Source organism: Choloepus didactylus, chromosome Y (genome assembly GCF_015220235.1).
Source record: "Choloepus didactylus isolate mChoDid1 chromosome Y, mChoDid1.pri, whole genome shotgun sequence".
Taxonomy (NCBI): domain Eukaryota; kingdom Metazoa; phylum Chordata; class Mammalia; order Pilosa; family Megalonychidae; genus Choloepus; species Choloepus didactylus.
In genome coordinates, this window is record NC_051335.1 from 6,835,500 (window position 1) to 6,850,080 (window position 14,581).

General features: G+C 37.9%; 1 protein-coding gene across 1 annotated transcript in view; it reads left to right on the forward strand.

The window, feature by feature from the left end:
• The window catches only part of SLC9A6 (solute carrier family 9 member A6), a 104,920-nt gene that overhangs the window by 45,547 nt on the left and 44,792 nt on the right, over nt 1–14,581 (forward strand). The window contains exons 7-12 of the mRNA XM_037822783.1: nt 437–578; nt 2,147–2,252; nt 2,433–2,521; nt 5,299–5,412; nt 10,747–10,858; nt 11,793–11,946. Of these exons, the coding sequence (XP_037678711.1) occupies nt 437–578; nt 2,147–2,252; nt 2,433–2,521; nt 5,299–5,412; nt 10,747–10,858; nt 11,793–11,946 (717 nt within the window). The remainder of the gene's footprint in view (nt 1–436; nt 579–2,146; nt 2,253–2,432; nt 2,522–5,298; nt 5,413–10,746; nt 10,859–11,792; nt 11,947–14,581) is intronic.

Consider the following 14,581-nt stretch of genomic DNA (forward strand, 5'->3'; position numbering starts at 1 on the left):
TAGCAAAAACAAAATGTGAGTGGATTGGATGTTGAACAATAGTCTTTATATTCTTATGTCTCTGCTGGAACTATGCAGAATTTTTCATTCATATGTTCACATTAGTACTTTAGGGCTTTCAAGCATTCAGCACTAATAAGTCTTAAGCAGAGTCACAAGAGAACAGTAGTGCACAATATTTTGAGGATGGAGGAAAAGGCTCGGTACAACATTCATAAAGAGGACTTTAAAATATTCTGCTTCTTGAAATCATCATTTAATTAAAAGCTGTGTTTTCTTGCTAGCTGGGTACATGGCAGGATATTGTCCTTATTTTGAGCATCTGAATCCAACCAAAGCTGCTTTTTTCTGTCTGATTTCATCTTTCAACTCTATACTAAATAATATTTTTAAACTAAAAATTGTTCTGGAAATAAGCACAGTCTCTCTTTTGCAGCTCAATAGTGGCTTACCAGACAGCTGGGGACAATAGTCATACTTTTGATGTCACAGCCATGTTCAAGTCTATTGGGATTTTCCTTGGGATCTTCAGTGGATCTTTTGCAATGGGCGCTGCTACTGGAGTGGTGACAGCTTTAATATCCTTTTATTGTGTTTATTTTTTCAAGTTAACCTAAAATGAAGTAGGTAGATGCTGTGTTCAGTGGTATCTCCGAGTTCCCTAATTGGAATTAGGTTATAATTATTAACCTTATAACGAAATACTTGGTTTGATAATATTAGGCAATATTTACCACTAAATAAATAAAAGAATTTCACTATATTACACAGGGCTCAGTGCCCTAAAGCTTTAGCTACTAAAGTCTAATTAGGTACCATAGCCCTTTGGGGGTAAGTTTTAAGGTTGTAGATTTAAATTGATACAAAGGTAGATATATTTCATAGATCCTCCATGTGTTCTGTGCTGTTGGTTGGCCTGGTAGTCTTTTGCTCTTTGTTTAATAGGACAAATGGGAAATGTAAGACCCTGAAGCCAAACAAACAAAATGTGGTTCCTGGGTTAGGATATATGGGATCACATCTCAGCTCTCACTGATTTTCCCTGCTCTACATTCCTGGGTTGTAGTGCTGGCACTGCCACTGATTAGCTATCAGAAATACTCAGTAAGTCATTTTTATACTTAGCAAGTCATTCAGGCACTTATTTATTGATTACCTGCTATATGCCAGATAGATGCTATGCTAGGTTCTGGGTATCAAAGATAAACAAGACAAACATGGCTCCAGCCCTCATGGAGCTTACAGTGTAATGACAGACACAAACACATTGGAAGCTTTTACACTTCATCTCTTTGAATCTCATTGTAGGAAAGTGGAAGGGAGGGGGGGAGATGAGTGAGACTAGAAGATCTTGAAAGAGTTTCCAGCTTGAAAACTTCTGAGATATTTTTATGTAAAACGAATATGTGCTTTATTATTTTTTTAAGGATCTCCTAAGTTGACTGTACTTCAGCTTTGTGTTAGAAGACTTGTTTTATGACTTTTTGCAGGTGAATTAAGGCATAAAGAGGAAGTGAGAAGAGTTCTGAGATAGGAACCAGAAAGGATATCTCTTTCCCATTACAAGTTCCTTGAGAGTAGGAAGTATATCTTGCTAACCTTTTCGTAGTAGTACACATTTGCTGAAGGAAATCTAGATTCTAGCCTAAGATAGGTCACAACTTGACATGGGTCCCACTGCTATCAACTGACAATTTTTAGACTTGTGTAAGTAGAAAAAGTGCCTCAGTTTCTTCATCATCAAATGCCCTACATCACAGAGGTGCTAGAGGACAAAATAAATATGAAATGACATGTTTTTATAAATGTCAGTTTCTGTAATTATGGAAGCTGTCTTGCTTTGGGTCACAAAGCAAGCGTCAGAGTTCAAATGTTGCGCATTTGATCTGTTGCTCCAGTTTCTAGCTGACCTTTACTGCATCGTTTCTGGTAAGGGATGTGCTACCCATAAAACAAGTGGATTGACTAAGCTGTAAGACTTCCTTATTGAAGGGAAGAGTGCTGACTCCTCAACAAGACGCTCATTTTAAGAGTTCTTCATTTTGGTGCCTGTTAATTCTGTGTGTTTTGTTAGAGATGCTAGAGAACCCTTCTTTTGCTTTTGCAGTTGCCTTGTTTAGACTGTTACCAACCCTAACAGTCTTACGTAACAAAATTCACCAAATTATGGGAGTTCCAGTTATTGGAGACTGGCTTTTTCTTCTTGATGTCCTGGAGTACCTTCCTCTTGGCTGAGGCATGGGGTTTCACAGGTAGGTTACTTTATCCTTTCGATTTTAGAGTGTTAAAACATTTTCAATGTAAGTGGTTCCTCTCAACAAAGTAAGTCACAAATGAAAATTTGTGTGAAACCTACCTCTCTAAAATGAGTCTTCACTGTAAAAGCCAGGAACCATCCTTTTACGTGAACTTGGAATACATTGTTTTTATAGGTGTGGTTGCAGTATTGTTTTGTGGCATCACACAGGCACATTATACATACAATAATTTGTCCACGAAGTCTCAGCATAGAACTAAACAGGTAAGAAAAACTTTAGTTTGTGAATAAACTTTTCTTCCTTTCGCCATAACAGAAGTATTTTTACTTAACCTTTGATCTGTTTAAAATGATGGCTAATAATTTCAGCTCCTTTTCCTTTCACTGGAGAAATAAACAGGTTTGGCAAGTTGAAGGGTAACAGCTTTTAGGGTAGAGATGGGTCTGCAGAATAGCAGGGTCTGTTAGTATTTTTTCTAAATTAATGGCTTTTAAGTGGAATGTTTTGGAAATTCATTATGATCTGACCAGAGCTACTGCTGTGTGATATCAATAAAATTAACTTTCTTCAGTGTTCCTTCAGGCACTAGGAAGCTGCTATGTGTCCAGGAATGTCGGGACTACATCAGTGGGTCAGACTTCATATGGGACTGAGTGACCAATTGTGCCAGGGTACCTGAAGGGAATTAGGAAGGAGATAGGCATAGAATTTTCCAGTCTCAGGAGGGATACAGGATGAATACATGAACAATGTGGAATGTCTGAAATAGAAACAAATGCCTATTTGATTATGGTTCTGTTAAGAAGTGGAAGCTTTGAGTTTTGCCAAGTTATTAGAACACAGTGAGATTGCCTTGGAAAGGGCTAATGGCAAGGCAGGAGCAAAGGCACTTTTTTTCTTTTCTTTTTTGGAGCCACAGATTTAGTTTATTACCTGTGCTTTTTCCCAACCCTTCAGAAAAGACTTGAGTTTTTTCCCCAAAACAAATACATTGGGGTTACAGGTCTTTTTTTTTTTTTACACAAATTAATTCAGTACATTAAGAATAGAGAAGACACTCTTGAGGGGTTCAGCATTTTTCTAGGCAGTGGGGTAGAGAATTAAAAAACAAACAGGATAAGGGCTTCCTAACTTGTTGCTGATATGAAGCTTGTTTACTTAAAAAAAGAAAAACCAGACTAATAATACAAATTCTAGATTGGGTGCTTCAGATTATATGTCATGTAAGAGGTCAGAAAAGGGGGAAATGATTTTAGGCTTGAGGAGCTGGCAAGCTATCATAGAGGACATGACGAGCCTAGAAGGATGGGAAGGTTTCAGAAAGGCCTAAGGGAAACTGTGCTGGTAAAGGCAGGAATAATGATAACATTTGTCAGTATGGTTTAGTTTAGTGCAAGGCTATATTGCAAGGCAGTCTCATTTAGTGCAAGGGGTGACAAGCTTCTGCTCTCAGGCTAAATCCAACCCATACCCTCTTTTGTAAAGTCTGGAAGCTAAAAAAGCTCTTTACATATTTAAATGGTTGAACAAAAAAATCAAAAGAAGCTTTATGTTTCATGACACATAAAAGTTATATCAAATTCAAATTTCAGTGTCTGTCAATAAAATCTTCTTGGGACACAGTCATGCCCATTTGTTTCCATATGGTCTGCAGCTGCTTTTGTGCTACAACAGCAGAATTGGCTAGTTGTAACAGAGACCTTTATGGCTTGCAAAGCCTAAAATACTTATCATCCAACCCTATACAGAAAAAGTTTGCCAACCCTTGGTGTTGTGGATTAAAGCTTGGACTCTGGAGGGTGGTTTCAAATCCTCGTTTTACTCCTTGCTAGCTGTGTGACCTGGGGCACTTTACATAACTTCTCTGTGCTTCAGTTTTGTCCTCATTAAAATGGAGATGATAATAGTACCTATCTTATGGAGCTGTTGTGAGATTAAAATGAGATAATGCATGTAAAGCCCTTAGCCTAGTAGTGGGCACATAGTAAAAACTTAGTAAAGCTTAGCTAATATCATTAGCTAAATAAATAGTAATGGTAAGTATATTAAATAATTTAAAGTACGTTAGGTATACTTACTTCCATTTTCATTCCCATCTTTCATTAATAAGGCAACCACATTTTAGAAAGGTTAAATAACTTACCCAAAGCCACACAGCAGCAAGTAGGGAACACAGGATTCCAGTTGAGGCATTTTGACCCCTGAGTCTAGGTTCTAACCACTACCCTGTTGTTGTGGGGCAGAGGGCTCATGTTAAGAAGCAGTGGTCGATAACTATGTCAAATAGAGGGATGCCAGGTTATGGAGGGCCTTAAATTCATTCATTCAGTAAGTCATGTATGCCTGCTTTGTTAGCAACACTTGACTAGACAGTAATATGAGAGAGGGGTGGGCACAGAGCAGGGGAGGGTGCAGAGCACAGGACTAAAATACATAGGCCCTGTCCTTGGAAGCTTACTTCCTGAATGAGGGTTAAGCCCACATAAAAAGTGAAATCACACAGAAAGGCAGTGATACAAGAGGTGTCATGAGGCCCTCTGTGACGGGATAAAAGAATTTGAAGTGGATTCTTAAGAGGGAAGTGTTTTGAAACTGCTGTTTTGGGGAGAGATTCATTTTGGTGGGGATGTGGAAGAGGGGAGGTGCATAGGGGAAAAGCTGGAGGCAGGGATACCAGCTAGGATCCTTTTGCAGCATTATGGGTAGGAAGCAATGAAAGCTAGACTAGGGCAGTGGAAAGGACACAAGAAACATTCCCAAAGGAAAACTGACAGGCTTTGGGGAAGAAGGATAAGAGTGACCAAAAATGGGGATTTGGAGAGGGAAGCTGATTGGGGGAAGTGAGGTGGTAACATTTCTGGCTTTTTCCATGGGACTAGAAATGTCGTCCCTACATTCTCTCCCCTCTGAATCACATATTTTAGAGTATATACGTGAAATTTATTTAAAGTGACTGTTTTATTATCTTAGTAATACTCATGTTTTCAAATTATGTAACTTATTTTTTTAACTGGACTAACATTGCAAAATTTTGTTTCAGTTGTTTGAGCTTCTCAATTTCTTGGCAGAGAATTTCATCTTCTCCTACATGGGGCTGACACTGTTCACCTTCCAGAACCATGTCTTTACTCCAACAATTGAAGTAGGAGCATTTGTATCCTTTATTATGTGTTCTATTTTGAAAACAGTTTTAAAAATTGAACTTTTCATGTGTTCTTAAGGGGTGGTGTGGTTGATAAAAATACATTTAAATATATACAAATTTCCTCTGATAAACCAAACAAGGATTTCAGCCTGCTTTTTCTTTTTGCAAAATGCTAGGATGGCATTTTTGCTTATTGCACACATAGTGTTGAAATGGCAGGAAAAAAGGCTCCTACCATCCTGCCAACCCCAAAAGATAAAACTGTTTGTCCTCTGTTATTAAAGGGAGGAAGGAGAGAATGGATACTGAGGAACAGTTAGCAGTCTGTGCCACAGGGCAGCAGTTAAAAAATGAGAGGTTGAACAAGACTGTTTTTGTCCTTCTCCTTCCTCCCCACCACCTCTCCTGAGTGAATTGAATCTTTAAAAATCATTTGAAATGGAGAAGCTGAGTATATGAAAAAGATCAATCAAAGAACACAGGAGGAGATAGAATGCAAAGCATAGAGAGAGGGATTGGCCTTTAGCAGGAGGAGGGACAGCTCCATCATTGTCACAGGGGAGGTTGGGGTACATAGAGATGAAAGTATGTTTGTGAGACTGAGTTCCTGTCTGATGGATTCTAATTTTATCTGTAAAGGAGGAGGTGAGATGATCTGCTGAGAGAGATAGAGAACAGGTGGCATATCAGTTATCTAGCCTGTAACAAATTACCCTAAAATGCAGCAGCTTTAAACAACAGACATTTATTATCTCACACAGTTTCTGAGGGTCAGGAGTTCAGGAGCAGATCAGCAAGTTGCTTCTGGCTCCAAGATTGCTCATGAAGCTGTTGGCTGGGGCTGCAGTTTGTGAAGATTTCACTGGGACTTGAGGAGCCACTCCAAGCTGACTTATTTGGCTGCTGGCAGTAGGCTTCAGTTCTTCACCTCATTGCTCTTTCTGTAGGGCAGCTCACTACATGGCTCCCTTCCCCCAGAGTGAGTGAGCTGAGAGAACACCAAGATGGGAGTCATGGTGTCTTTTATAATAACCTAATTTTGGAAGTGGCATACCATCATCACTTCTGCCATGTTCTGTTGATCCCACAGAGCAACGCTGCTACAGTATGAGAGTGAACTGCATAGGGGTGTGAATACCAAGATCGTTGGGGACTATCCTGAGGGCTGCCTTCCACAGGTGCTAGGTTTTGAGGAGGGTGGAGAAAGTTTGTGAGATTGTCTTGGTAGAGTGTAGAAGAGTGAGTGGACTAGAGAAGTGCAATAGGATTGCTGAGCAGTATTAGGGACCCATTTGAGTTTGCAGAATAGGTATTAACAGTAGAAACAGTTTGTCCTGTTGTGTAACTTTGTCCAGGAGTGCTTATCTGTAAGCATGGAGAAAAGAGATAGTTGGGTCCATCCAAGGTTAGGTTTTTTTCAAGCAGGTGCAATGGGAACACAGAGAAGGGCAAACAAATTTAGGCTACTGAGAAGAGTATTATTAAAGTGATGGATAAGAAGGGAAATGAAAAAAGAGGACAGATTGAGGGAAAAGTACAGGGATCATTGGACTGGAGGTCCCTGTGATATAGAAGAATGATCAGAAAGGATAGTTGAACAAGAAACATGGAAAGAGATTGTGGTCAGAGAGAAAAATGTTTGAATTAGTGATTTTCAAAAGAAATATGTTGAAAAAAACCCACCTCAGAATGAAGGTTCTGCCAAAGAGATAAGCAAAAAAATAATAATAATAATAAAATGAAGACTCTAAGTAGGGTCTCTGTCAGAAAGTGAGGTATTCCTGAAGTGCCATTATGCAGTCTTAGTCCATGAATGAGTTTCAGTCAAAAAAGATAAAGCCCTGTTAATAAGAGAAGAAACTTAGCTAGAAAATTACCGTGAAATCAGTAGCTTCATATCCTGCTAGTCTTTGCGAGTGACTTGATGAACTAGTATCACTCTATTTAATTCGGAAACAAAGCTAAATGTTCTTTGTATGTTTCCATTAAGAATTGAAGTTCCTCAGTTAAAAACCCTGTCATGAAAATTGGCTCTTAATAGGAGAGATTTCTCTTTCTGGCTATGTTAGTTAGAATTTAGGTTTAGTTTGATGTGATGAAGACCCAGATGAGCTGAGATTTAAACATGATAGAAATTTCTTTCTTTCTTATGTGAAACTGTGAATTGGTATGGCAGCTGTGTCCCACAAAGTCATCAGGGACCCAAGCTTCTACTGTTGTTACCATTCTTAGAGAGTTGCCATTCTTCTTTTGGTCCAAGTAACTGTTTTATTTTCCTAGCACCTGTAACAAATACCATACATGGGTAGACTGAAACAACGGGTATTTATTGACTCATGGTTTTGAGGCTAGAAGTCTAAAATTGAGTTGTCGGCAAGGCAATGCTTTCTCCCAAAAGACTGTGGCCCTCTGGGACTGGCTGCCAGTGATTCTTGGTCCTTTGCTTTCCTGTCTGAAGGCAATGCATATGGCAGTGTCTTCTCCTTTCTCTTACGAGTTCTGCTGACTTCCAGTTTCTGGCCGCTCCTTGTGGCTTCTCTCTGTGTGACTTTTACTCTGCCTGTAAAGGACTCTATAATCTGGATTAAAGCCCAGCCTGATTCAGTTGGGCCACACCTTAACTGAAGTAACATCTTGAAGATATTTTATTGGCCATGGGTTGATACCCATCAGAATGTAGACCAAGGCCAAGAACTTGTCCAAACTGGGGTATGCAATGCAATATACCACAGTGGTTCACTCCCATGTCTGCCAATCCCCCTTTAAGGGCATGATCTGGAAGGATACACATAGTCCTTACACTGCACATCCCATTGATTACAACTACCTGCAAAGGAGGCTGGGAATTATATTCTTTTTCTGGGTAACCATGAAGCCAGATAAAAATCAGGTTTGGGTCGGGGATGTCTGCTGTTATAGAAGAAGGGAAGAATAGATATTAGGGATAACTAGTAGTCAGTCGCTGCCACATTAGCCCACATGTTTTGTTCTTTTTGTCAGGGAATCATGATTTTTTACATAAACTTTTAATTTGAAGATAGTTTTAAATTTGCAGAAAACTTGTAAAGATAATACAGAGAATTCCCATGTACGCCACACCCATTTTCCTTGATTATTAGCATCTTATATTACTGTGGTACATTTGTTACAATTAATGAACCAATATTGATAAATTTTTAACCAAAAAGTCCCTAACTTTATTCAGATTTCCTTAGGTTTTACCTAATTTCCTTTTTCTGTTCAAAGAGCCCAAGATAGATACCATATTACATTTAGTCATCATGTGTCTCTTCTCTGTGACAGTTTCTCAGACTTTTCCTTTTTTGACAGCCTTGATGGTTTTGAGGAGTACTGGTTGTGTATTTTGTAGAATGTCTCTCAATTGGAATTTGTTTGTTGTTTTTCCTATGATTACACTGGGCTTCTGTGTTTAGGGGAGGAAGACCACAGAGGTAAAGTGCATTCTCATCACATCATATCGAGGGGACATATTTATTAACATGCGTTATCAGTGTTGATGGTAATCTTAGTCACTTGGCAGAGGTGGTGTAGGTTAGGCTTCTTCACATTAAGTTACCCTTTTTTCCCCTTTCCATACAGTACTCTTTGGAAAGAAGTCACTATGTGCACCCCAAACTTGGGAATGGAGAATTATGTCTCCCCTTCTTGGGGGCAGAATATCTACATCAGTTATCTGGAACTGCATAGGAGAATTGTCTCTTCCCCATTTACTGTTTTACTCATTTAATTTATCTCACTCTGGACTCATGGATATTTATTTTATACTTTGGGTTTAATCTAACGCCACACTATTTTGTTGAAATTGTTCCATTTTGGAAACCAGTAGCTCTTTCAGTTGGCTTCTTTGTCCCTTTAACATACCCCCATCATTGTGGATTGTCTTATAAATAGACAAGTTATAGGTTTAGAGAAAATCGTGCAGAAAATACAAAGTTTTACCTTCCCTGGCCCCCACTTCCCAGCATGGATTTTTTTTTTTTGAGCACTTGCTTTCTGGTATTGCAAGATGCTTTAGGCTCACCTTGCATATTCTCTGCCTTAGCCCTGGAATCAGCCATTTCTCCAAGAAGCCACCTTTTGTTGGAGAGTGCTAGGTTTGTTTGTCGTTACTCTGGTGGTATTGCTTCTAGGCCCTTTCAGCTGACAGCAATGAAATATATGTGTATGTACTAATCCATGTGTGTGTATATATACACATGTGTAAATATTTCTATAGCAATCATCAGTGTTAATATTAAGCTAAACATGAGTTCATACCAATGTCTCCAACTTATCCATTATCACATGGATCATTCTAGCCTCCTCTCCTTGTTGATATGTAAATTCCCATTCCAAAAATGAGAAACGTGGTTTTCACCATCCACCAAGCATTTACTTAATTGTTTCAATTCCAGTATACATGCATAGCAGTAACAGAATTGTTAACCTATACCCCATGGGAATGTACTTTATCAACAAGAATATAGGGCTCATGTGTATTCCTTTTGTCTTTTGTCTTAAAATTCCAATCATTTCTAAAGTTACTTAGGTCAGCACCATTTCTCCTACCATGTTTTGTTTTAAATCTTAGGTTTTCTTTTATATGCCTTTCAGAAAATTGGGTGAAGACTATATTGTGATTCCTGAATTAAGAACTATAATTGTAAAGCAAGGGTCTCTATAGACAGTTTGACATCTGTTTTGACTTGGAAAAAAGATACTAAAATTGGTTTCTAGTTAAAGCCAATCTGAATTCACATTAAGCCTTTCCTTTGAAGCAAGTTGAAGTGTAGACTCAGGGGAATATAGCAGGACTAGCAGGAACTTCAGTGGTATGAGGTGTTTGAGCTGCCCTTTTCTTTGTTCTGAGAAGGGAAGGGGAGGTTTAGCCAATGTTACTCTTCTTCCTACCAACATTGCCAATTAAAATGAATTAACCTATTACATTAAGGAGCTTAAGATTATACCCAAGAAGTTCTGCCTTTAATATGTTTCTATTCATCTAATGAATTTCCTATATGTTAGACTTGCACTGTCCAATTTGATAGCAACTAGCCACACATGATTATTTAAATATAAATTTATCAAAATTAAATAAAATTAAAATATCAGAGCCTAGTCACAGTAGTCACATTTCAAATGCTTACCATATTGGACAGTGCAGATATAGAACATTTCCATCATTGCAGAAAACTCTACTGTACAGGGCTGAATCAAGACAGTGGAATTCAAAGATTTTGTGTTAGAAACTGAGTTCCCTAAGATATTCTTTCACCATCTTGAACGTGTAGTTTAAATAACATTAACACTAAAAGGAAATTATCCTTAACCTACTGATTTTAGATTGCTATTTTCTTGGGAAGAGCTGCCAATATTTATCCATTGTCCCTCTTACTTAATTTGGGTAGGAGAAGTAAGACTGGATCAAATTTTCAGCATATGATGATGTTTGCTGGTAGGTTATAACTTTTCTCTCTTTCCTACACCAAGAAACTACTTACAGTTTATATGCCTGTTTGATTTCAAATGAAGATTGTCTGTGGGTAATATAAGACCCCTTTAAACATTGAAATTGCAACCTCAAGGAGGAAATTCATTCCCTTCTATGGGAATTTTTTCATTTTTTGTTTCCAAATCCCAGATTCACAAAGATGTTACATGAATTGGGAATTGGGAAAGATACAGATTAATGTAGGTTCACACAAAATCCTGTAGGTGAATGTTTATAGCAGCTCTATTCATAATTGCCAGAAATTGGAAACAACCCAACTATCTGTCCTTCAATTGGTAAGTGGATAAACAAACTATGGTGCATCCATACCATGGAGTATTACTCAGCATTAAAAAGGAATGAACTGTTGATATATTCAACAATGTGGATGAATGTCAAAGGCATTATGCTGAGTGAAAGTAGCCAGTCTCAAAAGATTACATACTTTTTGATTCCATTTATATGACAGTCTTTAAAAGATAAAAACCATAGCGATGGAGAACAGATCAGTGATTGCCAGGGATTTGGCAGGGTGGCGGTAGGGTAGACTATAAAGGGGTAGACAAAGGAAATTTTGGGGGGGATGATCAGACTATTCTGTGTCTTGATTGTGGTAGTTGTTATACACCTCCATGCATTTGTCAGAATTCATGGAACTGTACACCCAAAAGAGCTCATTTTATTGCATGTAAAGTAAAAAATAAAATTAACAGTTACTAAAAGATTAATCTATTTCAGTGTCATACACTAGTTCTATTTTTTGTGTATATTTACATAGGTGAACATATGCTACATATCTGTTCATGTTTTTCTGCAGTTTTAAAATGTGCTTTCTTTCTCTGAATTTATTCTTTGGTAAAGAATTAAAAGAAAAAATACCTCTTCCATTCCCTTACAGGTCTTCGTGGTGCAATGTCATTTGCCTTGGCCATTCGAGATACTGCCATTTATGCACGGCAAATGATGTTTAGCACCACACTTCTAATTGTGTTTTTTACTGTGTGGGTATTTGGTGGTGGCACCACTGCAATGTTGTCATGCTTGCATATAAGGTAAGTAGTAACCGGAGACACTAGTTTTAATATTAAATTGCAAGTTGGTTTACTTTTCTTTTAATCATGACAAGATTTTAGGCTTTGGTGAATCTATCTATAATGTTTCCTTTTTCTCCTTCTAAAAAGTATATAGCATTTATTGCTGAAAAAATTGAAAATATGCAAAAGAAAAAGGAAAACCATTGTTAACAGCTTGAGTGATATTTTTCAAGACCTTTTGCTATGCATTATATACCTTTTCTTTTTTTAACTAAAAGGGCTGACCTGAAAAGTAGTGTTTTGTAAACTGATTTTTTAATGTAATATAGCATGGATGTTTATGCTAGTAAATATATTTTCAGCATTATTTTTAATGGCTGCACATATTAACCAAATCTCTGTTGTTGGACTTTTGTATTTTGCCTAGAATTTTGCTATTGCCATTGATACTGTGAACATTCTTAACATGTAAACATTACTGTACATTTGTTTGATTATTTCCTCAAGATACGTTCCTGGAAGTGAAATTGCTTAGTCAAAGGATATGCATGTATTTGAGGCTTTTGTTCCATATCACCAGATTGGATCAAAAAATTTTCTTCTCTCTTCAGTGTAAGAGACAGTTCAGTTTACCCAATCCCATTTAATCAATACTAGATAGGATCATTCTTTCTCATCTTTATGATCAGCATTGTTTCTAACCTAACAATCCAAGGCTGAGATTGTGAAGTCTTAGTCTTGAAATTATACCGGTTAATATATTCAATTTGATAGCTCCCTTCCATCTTGAAAGTTCTGCATTTGTTTCCATGGATACAGCAGCCTATTTTGCTAAAGCCTTTGCAGATTTTAGTTCTGTGTTTGGCTGAAACTTCATAGATGAAGAGTACTGAGCTATCAGAATCTGAAGGATCATTAGTGAAAACAGTATTTCACATTTTATAGAATCTGTTCTCCATTTCTTCATTCTTTTATTTCCTTGCCTTTCTTTTAACTTTCTGAAGACCAGCCAGCCCTAAATTTCGCTTTGAATGTTGTTACCATTGTCTTAATCTCTCTTTACTATTCAAATCTCTTTGTCATTGTTTCTGTGCTATATGTAATATAGAATGCATGAAATTAATGTTCTTATAACTAGTACCTCAAGGAGGACCTAGCATTTGTTGAGCACCTACCATGTGCTGGGCATTGAGCTAACTGCATCTTACGTATTTACCTAATCACAGTAACCCTATTTTACAAATGAGGAAATAGAGGCTCAGAAGGATTCTAAGTTGTTCAGGGTCGTACTGATAATTAAATGGTGGAGAGGAGCTCCTGGTCCCACTTAATTTCTTCCAGACATGTAACATCAATAAATGAGGGTGGTGATACTTGAAAGGACTAAGCTCTTATCTCTTCTCAAGAGTTTATGAAAGAGGTCTTTCGAATTCCACTAAGGAGAACAAAATGAAATGTAAGATAATTTCGGAAAGATAATACTCTTCAATGTACTTCTGTGTTTAAGTTAAAGCAGTTCTCTTTCCTGACTACCCTCTGCCCAAACGAAACAGGACACCCATGCTTACCACCACCCCCCAACCAAAACCAAAACCCAAAACCCACCTACTCACATGAAGTTTAATCTGTTTTACTACCTGTGAAAGCTCTTTGGCCCCATCTTGCCTGTCCTGTAGCATATACTGTGGCACTTAATTATATACATTGCCTTAGAGTTTTAGATTACTTTTCCTTCTTTTTTAAATTATTTTTTTGCCTTTTCCCTCCCCCCATGTTTGTCTAGTATAATTTTGAGGATGCAGATAAGCCCTTAAAAGTTTAAGATTCATGCAGACTTGGCTTTGAGTATTTACTCCTTCACTTACTAATTCTGTGATCTTGGGCAAACTATTTAAGCTTTTTAAGCCTCAGGTTCCTCCTCTGTAAAATATATATAATAGTACCTCCCTCCCAGGGTTGTTGTGAGGACTCAATGGGCTAATGTATGTAAAGCTTTTAGCACAGCATTTCAAATGTGCCTGTTATTCCTTCATTTGATAAATATTTCCTGAGCACCAGCTATGTGGTTCTCAACTGTAGGTGATTTTTGCCTCCCAGGGTATACTTGGTAATGTCTGGAGACATTTTTGATTGCTGCAATTGGGAGAGGACTGCTATTGGCATCTAGTAAGTAGAGGCCAGGGATGTTGCTAAATATCCTACAGTGCACAGGACAGGCTTCCCCCAGCCCAGCCGCCAGCCTTCCAACAAAGAATTATCTGGGTCAAATTGTCAGGAGTGCAAACTGTGCTCTGAGAGAGGTATAGTGGTAGTAAATTAAATAGAAAAGGTCTTTGGTCTCATAAAGGTTACCCTTCAGTGGGAGAAGACAGACAAACTAGTGAACAAATAAATGAACATGACAGTTTCAGATGGTATTAAATACTGTGATGACAATTGAACAAGGTACTGTGATAGTGACTGAACATGGAGGTATATTATATGAGTAGGTCAGGGAAGGTCTCTGAAAGGTTATGTTTGACCTCAGTCTACCTGAATCTCGAGATCATGCCAGTTAAGCAGTGATCAGGAAGAAGAGAAGTCTAGGCAGAAGGAAAAGGAAATGCAAAGGCACTGAAGGAGGAACAAAGTTGGCCTGCTTAATGAGCAGAAA